General features: G+C 38.0%; 2 protein-coding genes across 2 annotated transcripts; both read left to right on the plus strand.

Annotated features, from left to right (window-relative positions):
* The first annotated feature begins 1342 nt into the window (after window positions 1-1342).
* LOC103959244 (vicilin Jug r 2.0101) lies at window positions 1343-5793 on the plus strand. Its single transcript, XM_048584615.1, has 6 exons — window positions 1343-3837; window positions 4028-4203; window positions 4381-4461; window positions 4538-4819; window positions 5058-5376; window positions 5559-5793. The coding sequence occupies exons 1-6, from the start codon at window positions 1971-1973 to the stop codon at window positions 5735-5737; spliced, it is 2904 nt and encodes a 967-aa protein (XP_048440572.1). The 5' UTR covers window positions 1343-1970; the 3' UTR covers window positions 5738-5793.
* A 3532-nt stretch (window positions 5794-9325) lies between these two features.
* On the plus strand, window positions 9326-21556 carry LOC103959262 (vicilin Jug r 2.0101). Its single transcript, XM_048584244.1, has 7 exons — window positions 9326-9674; window positions 17874-18338; window positions 19098-19273; window positions 19419-19577; window positions 19715-19999; window positions 20350-20680; window positions 21193-21556. Exons 1-7 carry the CDS (start codon window positions 9326-9328, stop codon window positions 21375-21377), a joined length of 1950 nt encoding a protein of 649 aa, XP_048440201.1. The 3' UTR covers window positions 21378-21556.
* The last annotated feature ends 1793 nt before the right edge of the window (window positions 21557-23349 follow it).

A 23349-nucleotide genomic window follows, 5' to 3' on the forward strand; every position in this document is an offset into this window, starting at 1 on the left:
AAGATATTAATTTGCTACACCGGATGAGTACGATAATGCTAGAAATATAACATATTTAAACGTAATCTATTAGGGCAAATCTAGCACTTAAATATCCATAGGCAAGGAAAATTCTTCTACATGGCGGATTGTATGCGGCAACTAGACCGGACAAATGAGTCATGTTTGTCGTTTTCATGTCATATTCATTTTCTTAACAAATTGTGTCGTGTCAAATTTGTTATTTAAATAGTTCTTTTACAAATGATCCGATAACAATTCGACTCATTAACGGATCGTGTCATTTTGTGTTGGGTTAATGGTTGAGTGAGAAATTTTCATGATCATGTTCATGTTGTTTATGTGTAATACTCATTATCTTAACGAGTGACTCAATAACGACTCGATTTGTTAACGAGTAACTCGATAATGATTTGATTTGTTAACAAGGTTCTTAACAGGTGATCCGATGCCGACCTCACTTATTAACTGGTTTATTCGAAACCTATTATTTTCCTATTATGCCAGGTTAATGAGTCGTGTAAGAAATTATCAAGTTTAGCGGTAACTCTCGTATCATTCTTTTTAGAGTGCTAATAATAACATCTAAAGCCCCAGTTTGTGGGATAGATGAGATTGGGCCTTCAAGAGCTTTGGAGTTTTCTAGCTATTTCTTTTTTCTTTTCGGTTGGAACCTTGGGCGTTCTCATTCTCGAGCTTTGCTCATTTGTACATTTTTTTCCACATGTAAACAATTATTAATTAGTTACATCTCAACTGTTCATTGTGAAGAAAAATGTGCAGAGAAATATTTCCATTCTCATATATGGGATGAGATGAGATATCTTTTGTTTTCTTTTTGCTCCCAATTGTACTTTAACTATATTTATATATTAAACTTAACAACAGTCATCCGGTGTAGAAAACTAAAAACTTGGAATATTTGTTGACTTCTGGGTTGAACTCGGAGTGTTGGAAAACATTTTTTTTTTTACAAAATTTTAGGGCAATTTGATAAAATATTTTTTTTATTTTTTATTTTTTTAAACTAAAAATTGCAAAAAAAAAAAAAAAAACACGAAAATTGAGAACTAAAAAAAATTAGGCGCCTGTTTAGTTAGATTTCACAAAACACGTTTTGAATGGCTGTTTTGTAAAATGGAAATGACAAATAGAATTTTGCCTTTTTATAATTTGCAAATGTAGATGGTAGTTTAATCTAAGAATGATTTTTGAAAAAAAGAAACATTAAAAATATGTTCAGTACCAATATCTAAAATTTGAAGAAATGTAAGAAAAATTGACCATTTATAAAAGTTACGGGAGATTGATCGATCATAATATCGACGATGAAGTACAAGTTCAAAGGAAAACCGACGGAAAGATCCTTTTGTAATCTAAATGATACTGGATAGCTTGAACTAAACTTCATACACCATTGAGAAAAGAAGTCGGAACTTTCGTGCAATATATAAGCCAAGAGAAGGTAAAGCCAAGCAGTCCCCCATTTGTGCAGAGACATCCCTCCCTTCGGCTTTTTCTCCACCACCATAAGTAATCCGTCAATATCCAAACTATGGATGAGCATCGCCGCGTCCACCAACCCACTTCCGATTCCTGGCTTCTCACTTACATGCACCTCAACACGTTCCCCCTTACCTGTCCATCGAGCAGAACCCCCACCCCCACCACCTGCTCGTTTCCAACTAACCCAGTCGACTCCGCAAAGTCTCACATTTCCTCACCATTTCGTCCGCATTCGCACCCACGTGAAGACCAAGTTTGGATAAATCATCTCGAATCCTGCGCCCTTTGAATTTCACAAATTGGACACGTCAAGATTTCGCCATCTACACTAGTCACCTTGCATGTAATGTGCATGGACAAATGTACAAATTTACATGCACGCTCAGCTTTAATCTTGTATAAATACGCGAACCCTTTGAGCCATTCAACCCACAGGAGCATAAAATTAAAGAAAATTAGCAAAAATGGTGATCAATTCGAAAGCTTGGCTTCCTTTCCTGTTGTTGGTTTCTTCTCTTTTCCTTGCTTTCTCTCCGTCTTTCACTCTTGCAGAGCAAGATACAGACCAGCAATGTCAAAGAGAATGTAAGGACTTCCAGAGCCTTCCAATCCAATCCACGTGTTTGTCCCGATGCAAGAATATGGGGCCCTGGTGGGGTCCTCCGGTTGCTGGCGAAATGGTGTGGTACAGCCAATCTCATGGTCAGGAATGCCGACAGGAGTGTGAGAAGCAGGGAGCACGGGTTCCGCTGGAACATTGTCAAAGGCAGTGCATGCAGCAACGGAAATTCAAGCAGTGCCACGAACAATGCCAACAGACCATTCAATCGCCGGAGATATGCCAGAAGATTTGCCGCCAGCATATCGAGGGAGGACAAGGTGAGGAGTTACAAAGTTATGTTTCTAACCATCACGAGCTGCAGCAGTGTCAGCAGCGTTGCCAGTCACTGCGCGGCCAAAAGCAGCACCAGTGTTTACAAGAATGCCAAGATCAAATGAGGCAACATGGTCATCAGCAATGCCAGCAGCGCTGCCAATCACAGCGTGGCCAAAAGCAGCATCAGTGTCTGCAAGAGTGCCAAGATCAAATGAGGCAACAAGGGCAGCAAGGACAAGATCAAATGAGGCAACAAGGACAACAATATGGGCAACAGCAATGTCAGCAGCGTTGCCAGTCGCAGCGCGGCCAACAGCAGCACCTGTGTCTGCAAAAGTGTCAAGACCAAATGAGGCAACATGGACAACAAGGACAACAAGAACAAGAGCGCAAGCAGATGAAGAGAATATGCCAGCAATATTGTGAGAGGCATCAAGGGAGTGGTGGGGGGCAGCAATGCCAAAGACAGTGTGAGCAGCAAGTTGAACAGCTAGAGAAACAATTCGAACAATGCCACCAGCGGTGCCAGAGCCAAGAACATGGCCAACAACAGCAATGTCTAAGTACGTGCATACAGGAGATCAAAGATCAGCAACGAAGGCAACAACAAGGGCAAGGGAAAGGACAAGGCAGTGGAGACAACGGAGTAGAGGATGAAGACCTAAATGGCAAGTCCAGACAGCGTTACGATCAGTGCGTGGAGAGTTGCAGCAGACAACAACAGGGTCAAGGAGAACAAGAGCAGTGCCCAAGGCAGTGCAGGGAACAATTTGAACAGGAGAAAGGGCAGTACCAGCAGTGCAAGCAGGGCTGCGAAAGGTCATCGCAGCATGATGATGAAAGACGACAATGCAAAGAACAGTGCAAACAACAGAGAGAGCAGCAGCACCAAGGACGAGGAGGAGGAGGTAATGAAGTAGAGGATGATGAGGCACTAAATGGCTCAGGTTATGGCGGTGCCAAAGAGCGATACGAGCAGTGCAAGCAAAGCTGCAAGAGTCAACAGCAGCGCCAGGGACAACAAGAGCAATGCCCAAAACAGTGCAAGCAACAATTTGAACAGGAGAAACAGCAATTCAAGCAGTGCAAGAAGGCTTGTGAAAAGCAAGCACAGGATGATGATCAGAAAAAACAATGTAAACTACAGTGCGCACAGCAAGGACAGCAGCAGCAGAGCGGCAGCACAGGAGGAGTTCATCTGAACCGATATGGACAAGGAGAAGAGGAGCAGATGATGGGGGATCAGAGGAACAATCCCTTCTACTTTCCATCACAGATGTTTCAGTCGCGGTTCCAGTCCAATGAAGGCGGTCTTCAGGTACTTGAGAGGTTTGGAAAGAGTGAGCTTCTTCGTGGCATTAAGAACTACCGGTTGGCCATCTTTGAGGCAATGCCTAACACTTTTGTTCTCCCACACCATTGTGATGCGGAAGCGATTTTCGTTGTTCTCAATGGTGAGTCAGTCCTCCATTAACAATCATTTTTCTTATATGAAGCTATTTTATCATAAGCACTAATTAACAATCATTTTTCTTATATGAATCTATTTTATCATAAGCACTAATTAACAATCATTTTTCTTATATGAATCTATTTTATCATAAGCTCTAATATCTTCGTGTTTTCGTTGCCTTGCAATTTCAGGACAGTGTACCTGTACTCTTCTGTTGAAAGACAGAAGGGAGTCCTTCAACATGGAGCATGGAGATGTGATCAGAGTTCGTGCAGGGACTACTATTTACTTAACTAACAATAACAACGATGAACCTCTTCACATTGCAAAGCTCATCCGCTCTGTTAACAGTCCTGGACGATTTGAGGTAACCAAAATCTCCACTTCATTTCATCAAAATATTAGCTTTGGTAATTTTTATTTTTGTTTGTTTGAGCCATTAAATACCCCCAAACCCAAATAAAATTCAAACAAACACTTGAATTTTGTTTTGGTTTTAATATTTGGGGTTGGTAATTTATGTCATTGCTTTAACTTTCTTCAGGAATTCTTCCCTGCTGGTTCTGGAAATCCCGAGTCGTACTTCAGCGTTTTTAGCAATGACATTCTTGAATCTGCCTTCAATGTAAGTTATAACTTGATTTAATTTGTTCACATAGATTAATTAGGCTCTAATTTACAACTATTAATTATTTGATTAGACCCCAAGAAAAGAGCTGGAGCAGGGCTTTAGACAACAAAGGGGCCAACAAGGGGGCCAAGGCATAGTCATGAGAGCCCCAAAGGAGCAACTTGAGGCATTGAGTCAGCGTGCTTCTTCGGCCAGGCGTGAAGGACGCCGACAGTCTGAGGGTCCGTTCAATCTGAGACAACTAAAACCTGTGCACTCCAACAACTACGGCCAGCTCTTTGAGGCTCGCCCTGAAGAGTTCAATCAGTTCCAGGACATGGACGTCTCAGTCAGTTGCATTGAGATGAACCAAGTAATTCACCATTAATCCCAAAACAAATTAATTAAAGGGAAATTAGCTGCAACGAAAAAAATACAAAATCTTAATTGTTTAAATGATTAATACTTTTTTTATGTGTCAACTATATCTAGCCTAATTTGATGATTTCAGCCATAATGATTTATAAAATTGTGATGTCCGCTAATTTGCTTCAGTATACTAATGTGGATTATTACCTGTGGGTAATGAAAATCTTATCAATTTTTTGCAGCAAACTATGATGGTGCCACACTTCAATTCAAAAGCTACATTCCTCATATATGTTGTGGAAGGAAATGTACATGTCGAAATGGGGTGCCCCCACTTGGCAAGCCAAATGCATGGCCAAGAGACGATGGAGCAACAGGAGCAGGGAGAACAAAGTGGAAGGTTCATGAAGGTCAATGCTCAACTGTCACCTGGTGATGCTTTCGTTATCCCAGCTGGTCATCCCGTTGCCTTTGTTACCCAGAGCGGCAACCAAAACCAAAACATCCGAATCCTGGGATTCGGACTCAATGCCCAATACAGCACGAGGAACTTCCTTGCAGGTAGATTAATCAAGTTAGAAACAGTATATTTACACTAAAGGACGTAGGAGTCACATAATAATTAGGTATTGAACTCATCTACCTGAAACCCCTATTTTGGTGTATGTGTCAAACTGATTCGACAATTAAAACCATTGGGCATGTTTAACTGTATAGCTAATTGTGGTTTGTTGAAAAAGCAGGGCAAAAGGACAACATAATACTGCAGATGGATAGGGAGGCTAAGCAGCTGGCATTTGGGCAAGACATTGAAAAAATATTTGGGAAGCAGCAGGAATCGTACTTTGTGCCAGCTCATAAGGGAAGAAGAGGGAAAAGCCATCCTTTGGCTTCTATTTTGGAGCTTTCTGGCATAATCTAATTAACTTGTTTAATTAAGCTATCTCGGAATAATAGTACGGAAGGAGGTATGAATGGAGTGTGTGATATTTGAGCCATTTCAAAAAATAAAATAAATTAGAAGTTCTTTTTGTTTGGAGTAATACCACAGAGTAGACCTGGTATTCATGTTGTATTTCTTGTGTTTGTATCATTTTTGTGTCATACCCGATAGCTTAACGGGTCGTGTTGTGCAATACCCGTTTAAGTAAACGGGTAATATGATCCGATCCGAAATCAACCCATTAACATTATTAGGTAATATGATCTGATCCGTTATCTGTTAAAAAAATATATTTTAAATCAATAAAAAATGAAAATGAAAAACATAATTTGATCCAAAAAAATGTAAAATAATACTAAATTAGTATATACATACTAAATTTCGGAGTTGACTCCTTATGAAAATTGTAAAGTTTTTCATTACAAGTGATTACATTTTTCACACTTCTACAATAATTATTATTAATTTTATTAATTTTGCATTTAAATAAAAAACACTGTTCATGAGATTTGGAGGGTTTTAAAAATTTAAACGGCCATGTAACCATCGTTTAAGCGTTGAGGATGCAATTATGAAGGTTTATTATGCTTTCACATCTTTCATACTTATACATTAATAATTATGAATTTTGAACTCCCTTAAAAATATTATTCATGAGAGTTAAAAATACTATTCATGAGAGTTTGTATGGTTTTAAAAATTCAAGCGATCATATACCCATTCTCAAAGCGTAAAGGATGCGACTACGAGCGTTTGCATATTTTTTCATATTTTTCGCACATGTAAATTAATTATTATAATTTTTTTAATGTGTTTGGTATTTTTAAATTACTTGATATTTTTATTTTTAATGTGTTTTATGATTTTTAATCTCAATATTTGTCTATAATATACCACAAAAATAAATAAATAAATAAAACTTAAATTTTAAAATTTATATAGAATAATAATAGAGTAATAATTAATAAACAATATATACATATTCATTATATCTATTGCATTTTATAGTAAGTTTGTTTTAGTAGTTTAAAAATTAAAATCATCAAAATATTTTTTTTCTTATTGTGTCAAAACTAGTTATCCGCGTGTCACTCTCGTGTAAACCTGTTTAGGATCCGTTATTAACGGATTATTATCATGTGACCCGATAATGACTCGATTAGTTATCGTGTTGACTCGAAACCCGTTATTTTTGTGTCGTTTACGTGTTGTATTAACGGGTCGTGTAAGAAATTGCCAGGTCTACCATAGAGGTTAAATTTGTAGACAAAATTTTCAAACTAAATGGTGTATTATTAATAAGAAATGAGTACATTTATCAAAGTTTAAGTAATAATCAAATCATTAATTTTCATTTTGTTTAGTTTACAAATTTTGTCTACAAATTTAATGTTTAATATCGTTTAGTTTTCAAAATTTTGTTAACAAATTTAGTGTTCCTACCATTACATTTAGATTGAATTAAGCAGATCAAATTGTATCAAAGTGCTTTTGTGACAGCCCGTCCCAGAAACATTTTAACGTACGTGTGAAAAGACAAAATTGCCCCTAGTGCGTTTTCTTTTCGTGTTGTGGTTGTTTTGGGTTTTCGTTGGCTTGTTGTGAGCCACACACACACTAACCTACACCTACACACTTTCCCTGCCCTGTACCCCCTATCCCATGCCCAGTTCCCTTCCCCATTCCTTCCCTTTTTCTTCGAAAACGTATGGACACACACACAAGCACACTACACCTCCATAGATCGAAGAAACTAAACCCATATTCGATTTCGTGAAGCTCGTGGGAGTCCAACCGTACCATTTTCAGGTATGAACTCCATCGTTTTCACGTTGATTTCACAATGTCCGTTTTGGGGTACTATTCATGCACACGTGATTTCTCACGTTTTAGGGAAAATGAAGCTTGTAGATAGCTTGGTGAGGTCCCAAGGAGGCTCGGAGTAGTTCGTTTGAAGGAATTGGACGTCGGGATCACTGTATTTGGAGTTGGCCGGAGTTAGGTGGTTTGGACAGGTGAGATTTCATGGTTTTTAACCCTTGAAAGTAGTATAATTGTGTTCCCCTAGTTCTAGGCTTCATTTTGGTACCAAAATCGCGAAATTTGGGTGAAAAACGAATGAGATATAAACGTTTGAAAATTTTCCAGTTTTCCGGCGCCGACGACGGCGCCGGAGGTTCGTCGGGGAAGGAGACGGAATATTCCTGACGCCGTTGACGGAATCCGTTAGAACTAATGGAATATTCCCTACGGCGTCAGTTGACGCCGTCAGCGTGCCAGGCACGTGCCTGCGCGTGGCCGGCGCGTGGGGGCGCGTGCGGCGGTGAAAATTTTTTCTAAAAATTTGGGTGTGATCCTGAGGTCAAGTAGAGCACGTTGGTATATTCATTTGCCCCATTTGAGCAATGTATGAGAAGTTATTTCGAAAGTTTGGTTATGTGCTTTAAAATTAACGTTTTTATAGTTATTTCGCATATAGGTGAGACATATCCCGAGGACGAACGTGGTCACTCAAGGCAGGGGGGCTACGACCCTTCCACTTATCAGTGAGTGGGCTTTTGGTTTTCCGTATATACCTATATACTTATATATTCCCAGAAATTGATTTAAATGCTTATTAGTTATATGCCATGTGTTATATTATCGTTACTTATGCATCATTAGTTGCTTTATTAGTCGTATATATATATACGTATGCATAATTGGTGCTGTGGATGCACAGGTAAGTGCCAGGTAAGCGTTATTTAATATTTGCATTCAATAGTGATTAGAGATGCTTAGAGAGCTCATAACCTGCACCCCCGGTGTTCGTGCTCCCGCCCAGAGTAGGGCACAGTCCTTCACGTGATGTTCACCTTATTAAGTATACAAGTTAGCAATACAGTTAGTAAGTTGGTTAGAGTAGTTAGGCTCTCCCTTATAAAAACAGTTGTGTAACCTTCATTCTATCAATCAATACAAAAGCATATTTCTCTCTCTAAATCTATCTCTCTGTAAAACTCTCTATGTTGATCTTTCTTCTCTTCAGCTTTCTTCTTGATTTTCTTTCAATTTCCAAACATTACAATGTAGCTAACATGGTATCAGAGCCACCAGGCTCACGCCATTGATTCTGGTGGTTCCATTTCTCATTAATTTCCCTCTATTTCTAGCTTATTTTCTTTCCAAATTTTTGGGTAGATTTTGCTTTTGATTTTTTTTTTTTTCCAGTTCTTGCTGGGTTTGCGAACTCAGTCCTGAGTTTCTTGAACTGGGTTTGGATGAGAGTTGGGTTTGCGGATTTGGGTCGAGATTTTTTTAAGACCGGTGTACCAGTCAGATGGGTTTTGGCGTTTGGCGGCGAGTAGGTTGTCGATGACGTCAAGGATTTGGTCAAAGCCGGAGTTGTAGGGGTCAGATTCTCGACTTCTTGACTTCGTTGGGTTGTGAGAGAACCTCCGCAATCATGGTTCGAGATTGTAGAATCAAGCTCAAATAATCAGAGGATGGTGACATGTGACATCTGCTCGCATTCGGTTGTTGCAGGACCTTTGAAAGGTATAAGAGGGCTCAATTTCAAGGTCGTCAATGGCGTCTTCTAGTTTTTGTTCGAGCTTACCCACAAAAGCTGCTCGCATTTCCCCCAAAACCCAGTTCGTATCTGGCTTGAAATCCAAGAAATTAATTTTGGGTTCCCGATCTTTGGTCAAACCCCAGAGGCTTTTCTCCTATGTTCGTCGTGTAATGGGTTCATCTGCTTCTTCCCCAGACAGAGCTCAAGGGACAGGTGTTGGTGATTACAAATCTGTAAGTGATCAAGAATGGAAGGAGAAACTCACAGAGGAACAGTTTTACATTACTCGTAAAAAGGGAACCGAGAGGGCTTTCGCTGGGGAATACTGGAATACGAAAACTAAGGGAACATACATGCTGCAATGTTTGTATACTCAGCTTATACATGTTTTTTGGCCAAAGTTGAAAGATCTCGCTCCACCGTCGGTCTTTTGATTTCTTGGTGCTTGAAAACAAGATGTGACTGAGAATAAAGTTTGCTTTCTTTGCACTATTGATTATTTGCTTCTTCATTCATCTTGGTGGTGCAGCTTTCTGAATTCTATTTTCTGGGATTTTGATCTGTGCTCTGTTCTCTGGTATGGAAGAATGTTTAAAACCTATGTGCAGCCCAAGTGTTTGACGAAATGCCAAGCTCAGAATTTTCGAGAAGGTTAAGTTTTTTAGCCACTTCTGCTTAATTTCTATGTTTGTGATATTTGGATTCAAGAATATTGGTTATTGATGGATTGTGCAATTTGTATGGTGGTGTCCAATTCTATCTCTGCTTCACTGATGGTCTGCAAGGTTATTGGGTTTGATCTTTCTGCAACTCTTGATATATTTGGAAAAATGCGTGTGAATTCTTGCATTCTGGTATGTACAATTTTGTGGTTGTTCCGATTGTGGTTTGTGTCAAAATTCAGAACTGTAATGTCTAAGAAGATTGTTCAGCAGCTAACTGAGGAGTGGTGCAGTATTTTCCTTATTACAGCCTATAATGTTGAGTCTAACCAACTCAATTGTTAGCATGAATCTACAGTAAGTCCGGTTATACGATGAAGTTTGATGAAGTTGTAAACGGTAAATCCCACGAAGGGTAATTCCGTGATGTAAGTAGGTCAATCCCACAAAGGGTAATCCTACATAGATGTTGATTTTCTGTTGTTGAAATTGTGAAGGCCGATGCCACTGTTAAGAGTAGTTGTATTTTGGTAAAATCCACAAAGGGCGATCCCGTGGTGCTATAGTTAAGGCCGATGCCACACTATAGTTTGTTACTTTTCTGTTTAAAGGCCGAAGCCAATGTTAAATGAAGTTGTTGACGGTAAATCCCACGAAGGGTAATCCCGCAAGAAGTTGTTATAACCGGCCTGAGGGTGTGTTACAATTTTATAAGAGGCTGTTCTTCGATTGAAACTCCTGCGAGAGGCAGATGAATATTGAATTTTTTGTGGGGCTAAAGTTCTTTGTAAAGAACCAATATGAAATAGCGCAGTTTAGTGATGCCAATCCATGCTGGAGAAGTTGGAGTTAATAGCAAAGAGATGCTAAACAATGATGGACAGGTTGAAGGCAAAAGCAATGTGATGTCAAAAGATTCTCATGCAATTGCTAGAATCATAGCCTAGGTTGATAAGTTCACAGAGAGGGTTGCTGCTTTGGAAGTGGCTGTGGCTGGCGGGACCAAGGTTTTCGATAAGGAATTTGGTGTGTCAAAAGAGTTGCTCATGAGACTTTGGTGTGGGGTTGCAAGATTGCAGATGGTTCAACATTGTGTTCAGTGATTGTAGATGTTCTTCCAATCTCAAACTGGGTTTCCCCAGTTGAGATTGAGGGGGAGTATTAAGTATACAAGTTAGCAATACAGTTAGTAAGTTGGTTAGAGTAGTTAGGCTCTCCCTTATAAAAACAGTTGTGTAACCTTCATTCTATCAATCAATACAAAAGCATATTTCTCTCTCTAAATCTATCTCTCTGTAAAACTCTCTGTGTTGATCTTTCTTCTCTTCAGCTTTCTTCTTGATTTTCTTTCAATTTCCAAACATTACAATGTAGCTAACACACCTCCCGCACCACACGCTCAGCTTGGATCCAAGTTAGGTGCACAGTCCTGTCATACAGACCACTTTAGGTGGTTCCGACTCGTAGGTGACCGGCGATTATTCGCACAGCCTTCACGTGATCGTAGCACTAGAGCGTTCATATGTATTACACCCAGGCCTGTCGTACATACCACTTTAGGTGGTTCCGACTCGTGGGCAGGTTTAGTTATTGTGATTGAGATTTGAGCTCTAGATTCAGCCGTACAGGTCACTTTAGGTGACTCTGGCTGCCAGTTATATGTTGTTGATATGGTTTATACCTGAGCACTTGCATTTCATTTTGAGGTTTTGGCATAGCATATTCTTGAGCATGATTGGTGTATATACATATATCTATTTTCTGGGAAGTATACAGGTTTTACAGCGAGGGGTTAGAACTTATTTTGCTAAATGGTTTTCGAAAAGCTTTGTTTTTGCCCACTCACGCTTTTGTTTTGCGCCCCTCCAGGTTCTAACTAGCTAGCAAGTTTGGTGGTTTCCCAGAGGGCTTTCCCGGCATTTCTGACCGACGATCACCAGCGTAGGGCCACCTTCGGGTGTATTATCGTCGCATCTTTTCCTTTTGGACTGCTTTAGGCGTTTTGGCTCTGAACTTAGCGTCTCACTTACGCTAGCACTTGTTTTTATTACTTTATGTAAACTAGCTTTTATTTATTCGTACTCCTTCTATTACTATATTAATTGCTTCCACACTGTGCACATGGTTACGTCACTTTCACGTGACGGCCAGCATGCCCTGACCTCGTTCGGGGTGTGTCAGCTTTTGTGAAACAGGCCTTAAAGTTTAAAAGCAGATAGCGTTTGGGTAGTGATTTTCACAACTCTTCTATTTTTTTAATTCGTTTTTCTGTCCGTTTGATTCTTTTTTATTTATTTGGTCCAAAAATTAGAAAGAGAAAAGTGAAGAAAGAACGATTCTTTTTTATTTAGAGTGCTACTAACCCCATTCGATTGTCCTATTTTTCTACCCATCTTTTAATAAAATAAAGGAGATGATACACCTGCCCACAAACACTATTTCTCCCCCCACTTTTTAATGATACTTTTAATAACAACTCTAACCTTTTGCAAATGACTTATAAGGCCATCTTTAACTATTTTATTCTTTTATTTTTGTATTAAATTCTGAAAATTAGAAGGAACAAAAACATGAGCCCAGTAAATTGAAAACACCGCACATTGCACCAACCAAGTTGAATCCACTGTTTTCCTCATCTCTTATGTCAATTCTTTCCCATCCATTCAAAATCTTCATCAAACACCATAGACCCATTACAATTACCTTAAGAAAACTTACTCCTTTTCTTTTTCTCTCATACCCATTTATAGTTTCGGCAATCCGTGTGGAACTGTGCTTAGTTCATCTAATTGATGTGGTTTTGATACCCCTCTTCCACGATTAGTCCTCTACTTGAGTTGTAATTGTAGAGATCAACTACGAGGTCAATCGAGGATGTTGCTCATCCTCATAGTCTTGATTAAATTAGAGATATAGTTGGTTGATAGTGAAAAGGGGGTTGCTTACTATTGAGTGGGTGGATGTGTGGCGGTTGCTAATTTTCTTTGTAAGGGATAGTTCAGGAATATCAGTGGATGGGAAAAGAGTGTTTTTCATTTTTACCTTTTGAGTGGGGTGGGGAAATAGGATTGTGGAGTGGGTCTAGTAGCTCTCTTTATTTATTTAATACAAAAGTAAAAAAATAAAGAAACGATGAATGTACAAATCAATTTCCTGAGCAGTTTACCACATCAACAAACCCTAGCAAGAGTTCCACGTTAGCCCGTTTCATAACCAAGGCTCCCACCCAATTCTTCACAACCGAAGTTTGAATGAATATCAAACTCATCCACTGCAGTCTCGACAAAAGAGTCCATCCTTATCTGAGTTATCTCCATAACTTTGAAATACAAACAGTTGTTTCGGTAAAATCTTTTTGATTATTTTGTATTTATCATACTTGTAACAAACTCATCTTGTAATGGCTATCAATTAACGTGGAAAACTCACTCAACATACATTCATTGAGCTGAGCTTATACAATTCTACAGCTTTCATGTCTTTTACTGCGCATTTGTTTAGCATTCATGGTATCCTAGAGTTGAAGTCTTACGACCAAAATGCTTCAAGCTATTATGTGCAAAAGTAATGTGTGATTGAAAGGATGATACAGGGTTTTATTTTGCACCAGTTGGATATGTACATTTTTTTTGTGGTTTAAAATGCCTTCAAGCTAGCTGTGCAAATTTATATTTGGTTTGTAGTAGCTACAGAGATGTAGACATCACTTTGAGGGGCTGAACGTCTTTAGGAAGGTGATCGACGAGTATGAAATTGCACCGTTCTTGAGTACTTTTCAATGCTTGCAGCCATAGAGGATTAATTGATGATAGGCGGCAGGGCTAGGAGTATACGGATAGTAAGGACTTCATAGTTTTGCATTTCTCAAAGCACTCATGCAATCTCAAATTGGAAACCCCAGTCGAGATTGGGAGAAGGATTCTATCCTTCCCTCCCCTCCTACTTGAACGATTATTATGAAGCCACGTCAACATCTTATATTGATTTTTATATGAGACAATAAGACAAAAATAGGAGTGTGGGATGAGGGGACGGAAGATGATGGAAAAAGGAGGGAAGAAAATCTTGCTCCTTGAGAGGGATGTTTATTATCAATAAATGACATCTCATCATTGGTTAGTTAGTGAGGATGCCATGTCATACTAAAGCTGTTAAATTGTTACAAAGATTAGTTAGTCTGTTAGAAGTCTAAGAAGGAAGCTTTAAGCTAGATATATGTGTGTATAAAAACTTTATAATTGTAAGGATCCAATTCATTAAGTCTGAAATATAATTCATACAACTTACCCTTTCTCCCTCTCAATTGTTTCTCTCTCAAGTTCTTCATTTTCCTACATTCCTTATTGCTTTGATTCTTTCTTAGTGTAGTTAATACATATAAGGGTCTCATACTCGTATTGTCATCAATTTAATGAAACATTAAACAATCAATTATGATTCAAAGTGGAGCCTAAAATAATCCCAAATATTCTAGCACTACTACAATATTAGCTTTAGGTGGGGAATATTAGAAAAATCTTGTCGGATAAATTATATCCAACACATCATTTAATTAGTGGCGGATAAATTATGTCCAATTGTTGGAGAATACTCAGCCAATCATTTACTCATTGGAGAAATGCCTTGGCATAAGCTAGTAGTAATATTCGAAGTGGGGAAAATTTCGAGGATCAAGTAACAATATATTATTTATTTGTTTGTACTATACCCAAATTTACATTAGCTACTTTGATTATAATTATTTCTTATCCCGCATTATGTAGACACTTCAAGAACAAGCTTGGTATAATGCCAAAAAAAAAAAACAAATCATTCACCCGATGGGGATATTGGAATATTGTCAAAGATTGTCCTAAATTCAGAGTTGTGCCTGTCAGTCCAGAAGTTGTCATGAACAGCACACTTCTACACTTTACGTCCGATCATGACTCGCATGTTCATAAAAGCGACACAGAACAAGTGCTGGAAGCGACCCCTGAACAAGGGTTGGGGTCGACCCGTTATCCAATTAGACCTTAAGGTAAGAAGGCTTCAAAGAGAAAAAGGGAGTGCTTCCAAGAATGATTATGAAAAATATATGGAAGAACTTGCTCGGCAAGGTGAATTGACTTTGGCGTCGGAAATGGCTAAATTTGAGGCTAATAAGGTTAGAGATGAGGCAAAAGCTGCAGCTGCTGAGAGATTATTTCAAGCTAATGAGAGAGAAAAAGAGCTACTTAGGCAAGAAAGGGAAGAACTTAAAGAAGAAAGAAGAGCTCAACAAGATCGTGACATTATGAAGGAGCCTATAGAGGTGATGTCTCTAAATTCTAAATATTTTTGGAATTCAGAGAAAGATGACGTCATGAGAAGGAGGCGTGCAAGAGAAGCGAGAGCAAGAGGAGATGGTTCTAGCACCACAAGAGAAGATGGTCCTAGCACCACAAATTGGTTAGGTGATGATTTTCCATTCACGAGGGACTAGGGAATTTGTTTTTAATCGGAGCCCATAATTTTTCAATCACTATGAGTTGTAATTTCTTATTTATTGAATTTAGTACTTTATTTAAACTAAGAGTATATTTATTTATTTTGGTACTTTATTTAAACTAAGAGAATCTTTATTCAAAGGATATAAACACACTAAATAAAATTACATAAACATACCAAATAAAATTACAAACACACCAAAAAAAAAAAAAAACTCACGAAATGAACTTAAGAAAAACACCAAATAAAATTAAATAAACACATCAAATAAAAACAAACACACTAAATGAACTTAAGTTTCTTGAGCTTGTTTCAATTCCCACTAGTGCTTTATCAAGTCAATTTGCCGGGTATTGTGAATGTATGAGTCCTGAAGTGAAGTATATCGTTGAACGAGCCTTTCATTGTAACATCCATCCTTTTGTAATGGCTTGTGTTGCACGGGTTTTTCGGTGGCATCATGAGCACAATATATTTATGTTCTGAAATTGTTCATTGTGTCTGGCTCATATTCATCAACGGCATCATAATCATACTCATCTTCCACAATCATGTTGTGAAGAATGATGCACATCATCATGATGGATCGAAGCGACTCTAAATCTGGTAGCACCCCTGACAATCACCCAACGAGCTTGGAGGATACCAAAACAACGCTCCAATCTTTCCTACACCCCTATTGACAGCTTGCAAAGTGTTTTTCCTTTGCACTTTGCGAACGTGGCACTGTTTTGACAAACGATGTCCACCTTGGGTAAATTCCGTCTGCTAGGTAGTATAACCTGTGGTACTTATGTCCGTTGACCCAATACGTGACTCTTGGTGCTTTTCCTTCCAGGACATCATTAAACACTGGGGATTGGGCAAAGACATTGAGGTCATTTTGAGCTCCCGGAACACCAAAAAAAAGTGTGTCAAATCCATGTATCAAATGATGCCATGCCTCCAAATGATACTTTTTGCTCATTTTCTGTCCCTATAAGCTCTTTGCCATGCACTTGGACAATTTTTCCAGGTCCAATGCATACAGTCGATGCTGCTAATCATCCCAGAAAAACCTCGCATCTTATCTTTCTTCAGAAGCCTTTGTAAGTCCATCTCAGTAGGTCTCCAAAACTTCATTAGGGACTCAAGAATGATTGATTTCCCCATCCTCGCTGTCTCATCCACTTGGTCTGCAGATGCTCTATATGCAAGCATCTGCAAGACATCAGTAATTTTTTGCTCAGGAAGGAGACCCATAACACCAAAAGCATCCTTCTTTTGCACAAAGTAAGAATCATGGTTGCAAACATCAATCATGATTTTGTTGAACAAATGTCGTTCCATTCTAAAATGACGTCTAAAGTACATATCAGGGAATGCACTGTTATGGACAAAATAATTGTCCAAGAGATTCGTACCTTGTTGTTGCCTGCTTCTATCAATATTTGCGGAATGGTTGGGCCTGGACATCTGAGCCATAGCTTGGATGACTAGATGAGAATGTGAGGCTCTTTGGCATCTTACTTCATCATCTTTCCTTTTATGCTTCTCATCCTCTTCCTCTTCCATCTCATTTTCCCCTACCTGGAGATTGAACATTTCTTCCTCTTTCTTAAACAATTCTTTCTCTTGCTCATCGATTTCCCACAACATCCTTGACGAAGAGATTGTAAAAAGGAAGTAGAAACTATGAATAATAATAGAGATTTTGATTTTAGTGTGTAATTTCTTAGGATGGATGGTGGGTTAAATGGAGGAAAAAGAAAGGATTAGGTTGTAAATAATGCCACGTGGCATGCCATCATTCATTAAAAAATCTGATTGAAATCTATCCTCAAAGATTGTAAACAGATCGTGACACGTGGCGCGATGTGATTGGTTAAAAATCTTATCGGAAATCTATCCTCAACAATTTTGAAAAGATAACGACACGTGACACGACGGTACTGGATAAAAATCTTATCGAAATCTGTCACCAAAAATTGTCTTTTCGAATAATGACACGTAGCACAACGAGAACGATTAAAAATCTTATTTGAAATTACAAATAAAATTATTTTGTTAGAGGTGGAGATACAAAAATCAATTATTGTTCATTAAAGATAATTACTATTCATTAAGGGACCTTCATACGCTGGAGCTGCTCTTATATGCCAACAGCCCTCTACAAATTAAATACTACTGTAAATTCATCTACTCTCTCTCACGTGAGGATCAAGAGGTGTCACACGCCAATCACTTTCGTCAGATAGTTAGGACACTAGTCGCCTTGCATGTAATGTGCATAGCCAAATGTACAAATATGCATGCATGCTCAGCCTCTCTTATATGCACTTGATGAACGCTCTTTCGACGTCATATGTGCTAGAGCAAGTAGCAACCATGTCGATCCTCAGAGCTAGGCAGTTCCCTTTGTTCTTGCTCCTAATTTCAACTCTTTTCCTAGCCTCCTCCTCAGTCAATGATCATGATCAGGAATGCCAGCAGTCAATTTGCAGAGGCATTTTCCGTAACTCGCTAAAATCCCGTCAGGAAGAAGATCCTCGAACGGAATACTTTTATTGCTGGCAAAGTTGCCAAACCAGTGAGGATACTGAAGAGTGTGAAGCGGCGTGTCGAGAGCGATTAGACGGGCAATTAGAGAAACAATGCCAAAAGGAACAAGGCGGAGAAGATCAGGATGAGAAGCCGACTAGTAATCCCAACCCTTACTACTTCCCTAAATCTACGTTATTGAATCGGTTTGGGGCTGAAGAAGGTGGCTATGTTGTCCTTAACAGCCTTACCAGGCTCTCTCCATTCCTTCGCGGCAGAATTAAAAACTACCGCTTGGCCTTATTTCTAACTGCGCCTGGAACTTTTGTTCTCCCTTACCACATTGATGCTGAATCAGCCTTTGTTGTTTCCGCCGGTGAGTTCTTCTATATATCGTATGATCTACACAATTATTGTGGTATAATGCGACATAATATTGTTTTGGCATTTGCTCGATATTAATACGCAATGACAAGAGAGGTCACATTTTTATATCGTATTAGTGTATTATTTGATGTGGTAAGTGACTTGTTCATGTCAATTAATAGATTTGCCACAATCACATGGTATACCAATGTAATCTAAATAAGTGGTATCGCTAGCATTAAGTCAAAAAAATAATCTATGAATCAAAATCCTAACAGTGAGCTGAACATTCTGAATGCTATAAAGCTACTATTAATTTTTAGTTCAATATATTCAACTCATACTAAATATGATGCCTATACAACAAAGGATAAGAGAGAGAAAGATGTAACTACTCATAAAATAAAATAAAGAAACCGTAAACGAGTCTCATATTTAACATTTAAAACTCAAATATGTGTCAAGTTCACAGTGTCTGATTTATATATAAATGTCAAATTCACCAAAACCACTGCAGAAGGCCTACGAATGAGGAAGCATTGTTCAACTATTTTGGATTAACTTGAATAGGTTTCAATATGAAGATAAAATATTACGCATGAACTCATAAAATATTAAACATGTGGTCCGCCCAAATATATGGATTAATAATCCACGAGTAATGGTAGGGAGATGATATATACCACATTGATATATCATTCACTGTAATAAATTTATCAAGTATACGTCTGGCTTTTGTTTTGTTTAATTGTTTTGGAATCGCATTTAGGAAAGGGTACTCTTACTTTTGTGGTGAAGAACAAGAAAGAGTCCTTCAAGATTGAAGAAGGAGATGTGATTAGAGTTCCAGGTGGGGCTACCACGTACTTAATTAACGATCATAGTAGTGAACATCTTAGCCTCGTACAGCTCATTCGGCCAGTCAACATACCTGACCTATTTGAGGTAATATCAAATCATGCACATCCCTTCGTTTTGTTTTTTTCCCCCTCCTTTTTTGAATTTCTAAGCTAGCTAGTTAGAAAACCAAATCAAATTTAAAGTTTTTACACAGAAATTTAAATTTAAATTTTGTTCTATTCTCGTTTAGGAAGAAAAAAATTGTAACAGTAACTGCTATGTATATTGGCGGCAGGAATTCTTCCCTGGTGGTTATAAAATTCGCGATCGAGAAGACTATAGCATTTTGGATGATGTCGAGTCATACTACAGCGTTTTCAGCAATGACATTCTTGAAGCGGCCTTTAATGTAATATAGAATGATCAATTCTCACAGTGATCATGACCGTTTTCTGGTTTTCTAATTTCCTTTTTATTTGAATTCGAAATTTGATTCATACTAATTTGTTAGTTCCAATTAATATATAAACGTTTGATTATGATTAGACTCCAAGAGAGCAGCTAGAGAAGGCCTTAGGACAGCAGAGGCCGGAGGGAATGATCATAAAAGCCTCAAAAGAGCAACTCAAGGCATTGAGTAAACAAGATCCATCATGGTGGCGCAAACTAGTCCCTTGGTGGTCATCTGAGGACACTGATTTAAAATTCAACCTGCAAAGCCAGAAGCCTTTTCATTCCAATAACTATGGCAAGTTCTATGAGGCTTCCCCTCAGGAGTTCAACCAGCTTCTAGACGTGAATGTCTCAGTCGTTATCGTTGAGATCAACTCGGTAAAGCAAAATTAAAAAAAAAAAAAAAATCCACAAGAATTTGAAATTTATATACGCATATGATGTCATCATTAATTTAGAGTTTTTATTGAAAATATTTTTCGGTACCTTGGACCAGTGTCTCAACTCGGTACCTAAATTATAGTGTCCAAATTTAGTGCCCAAATTACCACTTCTAATTTTTGTTAGAACAGTTTACAGATCTTATCAGGGAATTTTGTGTATTTGTCCTCGTTGGTTATCCTTGAGGACATATGAGATACACTAAGGAAAAGTGTGTCAACAATGTGTCAAGTTTGTGCGTATAAATAGCAGTAGTGAAATTAAAATTCTATGAATTATTTTTGCAGGAAACTATGATGGTGCCACACTACAATTCCAAAGCAACGTATTTGATGATGGTGGTAAGTGGAACGGGATGGTTTGAAATGGCATCCCCACAGTTCACACTCCCAGGGAGTGAAGAAGAGATTGAGTACCAAGAAGACCAGGGTGAACAGAGTGGAATGTACACCAAGGTGAGTGGAAAACTATCACTCGGTGATGTCTTTGTGGTTCCAGCAGGTCGTCCTGTTGTTTTTGTTTCCCAAGACAATGATGAGAGCAACAACCAAAATCAGAATCTGAGAATTGTGGGATTCGGAATCAATGCCCCAAACAACATTAGGAACTTCCTTGCAGGTAAACGAGTCGATTCAGACACAGCATTACTTGGGTGTGAGTGTGTATAATGCTTTTTGAAAATAGCCAAAGTTTTTAAATCTTATACACTTTGGGCCCATTTTTTCAACTGTTAGAATTTTAACCGGGGTTTTCGAGCACCCCCGAGACATGGATGCTTCGAGCGATTATATACCTAAATCTTGGAAAAAAGTGGCTACAAGTCTTTACGCCTCGTTTGGCTGGTAGTATTTTACTAGATTCAATGCATGTTGAGCGATAAATGGTTGTCAACTTAATTTCAATCTTGTCCAAGGTTCCGTTCTATTTAATTCATTTCCTACCTTCAACTTGAACAAGGTTCGAAAAGTTGATAGCTGCGTTTTGAATCAACATATATTGAATTTAGTGGTTTATTTGGTCCAATCCAATATGCCACCAAATTAAACAAGGCCTTATACAATGTTCTAAAGAAAGGGTTAACTTTTCAAAAAGTCCCATGTATGTACTCTGCTTGTACGTTAAACATGCAGGCCAAGAGGACAACATAATGAAAATGATGGAGAGTGAGGCCAAGCAGCTGACATTTGGGAAAGAGATGGAACAGTTATTGAGCAATCAGAAGCAATCGTATTTCGTGCCACTGTCAACCCAGAAGAGCGAAGAAGGAAGAAACCATTCCTCACCTGACTGGCTTCAATTCAAGACTAAGCAGTGATAGTAATTAAAGTATCCACTTTGACGCAATCCAAATGTATGTAGAGCACCGGTACTAGTATGCTGAGCTAGGGTTTTCAATTAGCTAGGCTCATGTAGTGAAGTGTGAGCCTCTTATTTAAAAAAAAAAAATGCTAAATAAATAAATGTGACTAGCTCATAAACTACCATAAAAATAAGAGTGACGGCTCATGTTCTGTAGTGTTGGTTTTCATCAAAGGAAGAGGATCCTTGGATTCACTTTGTGGGGATCTTAGAGATTCCCACATCTTAGCTGTTTATTGCACATCGTTTGGTCAGTTTTCGTTAGATACTATTTGTGTTTAATTTTAAATAAAAAAAGTCAAATAATTTCTGACAGCACGATACATGATGAATGAATTCTTGAAAAATGGGATCCGGATGGAATCTAATTCTTTCATCAAAGATTAATACGAGGTGGATGTTGTAGTATTTGGCCGTGTTACGTATTTTTGGTCTCTCAGTTTTTTGCGAAATCTGGAATTATCATGTTATGTAGTTTCAGATTTTTGTTTTCAAGTATCTTTCTATGGGTCATGTTCTTCATTTGTATTAAACCTTGTATTGGCCTCTTTTATTAATGAAATATAACGTGGGATGTTGGATTGGAGAGCCATCAGGGGTCCTCCTTGTAAGGTTTATAGCTACTCCGAGGTTTAAGGGCAGTTTGGGAAATAGAGGGTGAAAAAATTTAAATTTGAAAAGGTTTTTTAGCAAAATTGATCCATGAGATTTGCATAAATCCTAACTTTGGTTCATTAGATTTGAAATCAATAGAAGTGGTCTTGAGTTTCGACCACCAACATTTTGGTATTTTCATGAAAAATTCTATTAAATAAGAATTAAAATAACAAAAATACTCTTAATTTAATAAATAATGGGCTAAAATGATTTGTGACAAATTGAGAGTATTTTTGTCATTTTGATTCTTATTTAATGGAGATTTTTCATGGAATGACAAAAATGATTGATGGTAGACAAACTTATGGACCATTTCTATCAATTTTAAATCTTGGGACTAAAGTGAGGAGTTATTCCAATCTTATAGACCATTTTGACTAAAAAGCCATTTGAAAATAGAGTGTTGGTAGCATGCTAGATAAATTCTAGTTGATGAGCGAATCAGACAATATATATCTTCATCAATTAGTGTTTAAAATTGCTTACTTTACATTAATATAGGGCAGATCTTATCATTGGTGTTTTACTTATACAAACACACCAAAGTAGCACCAATGTAATTGAAATGCACTTCCTTCGTTCTTCTTCCAATCCTCTTTCTAGTTGCTGTGCTGTCGCCAAGCATTTAGAAACGGCCAAGTTCTGTGCTTTCTTTTACTTGCTTCTGGCCCTTTTTCTATTCACCTCAGGAAATTGTGTACTTTTTTGTTATACGTTTATGGGTAATAAACATGATTATAGATGAATGAGACAACATAATTTGTATTATCAATGGATCATCATTAAGCATATTGATCATAATTAGTCGACCTTATAAAGTGTTCTGCTATCAGCCTATCATATATAGTTCTCTCATATTACACTATCAGTAAGAACTATCGATCCAGTAAAATCACATGATTTGTATTCATAGGTTTACATGTTTCATATCGATCCAGTAAACTCTCCCTATCTATTTCTTCTAATGAATAAGATACAATACAAAAGCAGCTGCAATAGCAACTGTGTATGCATAAACATATATATATGGGAAATGTTATTGACATTCCAAAAATCTCATTCTACACTCCTCACAAGTGTATTTTTCTTTCCTAATATAGAAAATTTGGAGTGTAGAATGAGATTTTTTGAGTGCTAATAATAATTCCCTTAATATATATATATATATATATATATAGAGAGAGAGAGAGAGAGAGAGAGAGAGAGAGAGAGAGAGAGAGAGAGAGGGTGATTGTGTGGTGTTTTGCTTGAAAGAGGTGAAAGAGATAGGA

This window comes from the organism of the source record quoted next, unplaced genomic scaffold (genome assembly GCF_019419815.1).
Source record: "Pyrus x bretschneideri cultivar Hongxiangsu unplaced genomic scaffold, Pyrus_bretschneideri_v1 Contig21, whole genome shotgun sequence".
Classification (NCBI taxonomy): domain Eukaryota; kingdom Viridiplantae; phylum Streptophyta; class Magnoliopsida; order Rosales; family Rosaceae; genus Pyrus; species Pyrus x bretschneideri.

What these genes read in the sequence shown, in the direction of transcription:
- LOC103959244 (XM_048584615.1), top strand. Translation starts at nt 1,971, where the DNA reads ATGGTGATCAATTCGAAAGCTTGGCTTCCTTTCCTGTTGTTGGTTTCT. An exon ending in TTCTTGAATCTGCCTTCAAT is followed by an intron (nt 4,462 to 4,537) that starts GTAAGTTATAAC and finishes TTATTTGATTAG; the next exon opens with ACCCCAAGAAAAGAGCTGGA. An exon ending in GTTGCATTGAGATGAACCAA is followed by an intron (nt 4,820 to 5,057) that starts GTAATTCACCAT and finishes AATTTTTTGCAG; the next exon opens with CAAACTATGATGGTGCCACA.
- LOC103959262 (XM_048584244.1), top strand. Translation starts at nt 9,326, where the DNA reads ATGGCGTCTTCTAGTTTTTGTTCGAGCTTACCCACAAAAGCTGCTCGC. An exon ending in AGCCTTTGTTGTTTCCGCCG is followed by an intron (nt 18,339 to 19,097) that starts GTGAGTTCTTCT and finishes AATCGCATTTAG; the next exon opens with GAAAGGGTACTCTTACTTTT. An exon ending in TTATCGTTGAGATCAACTCG is followed by an intron (nt 20,000 to 20,349) that starts GTAAAGCAAAAT and finishes TTATTTTTGCAG; the next exon opens with GAAACTATGATGGTGCCACA.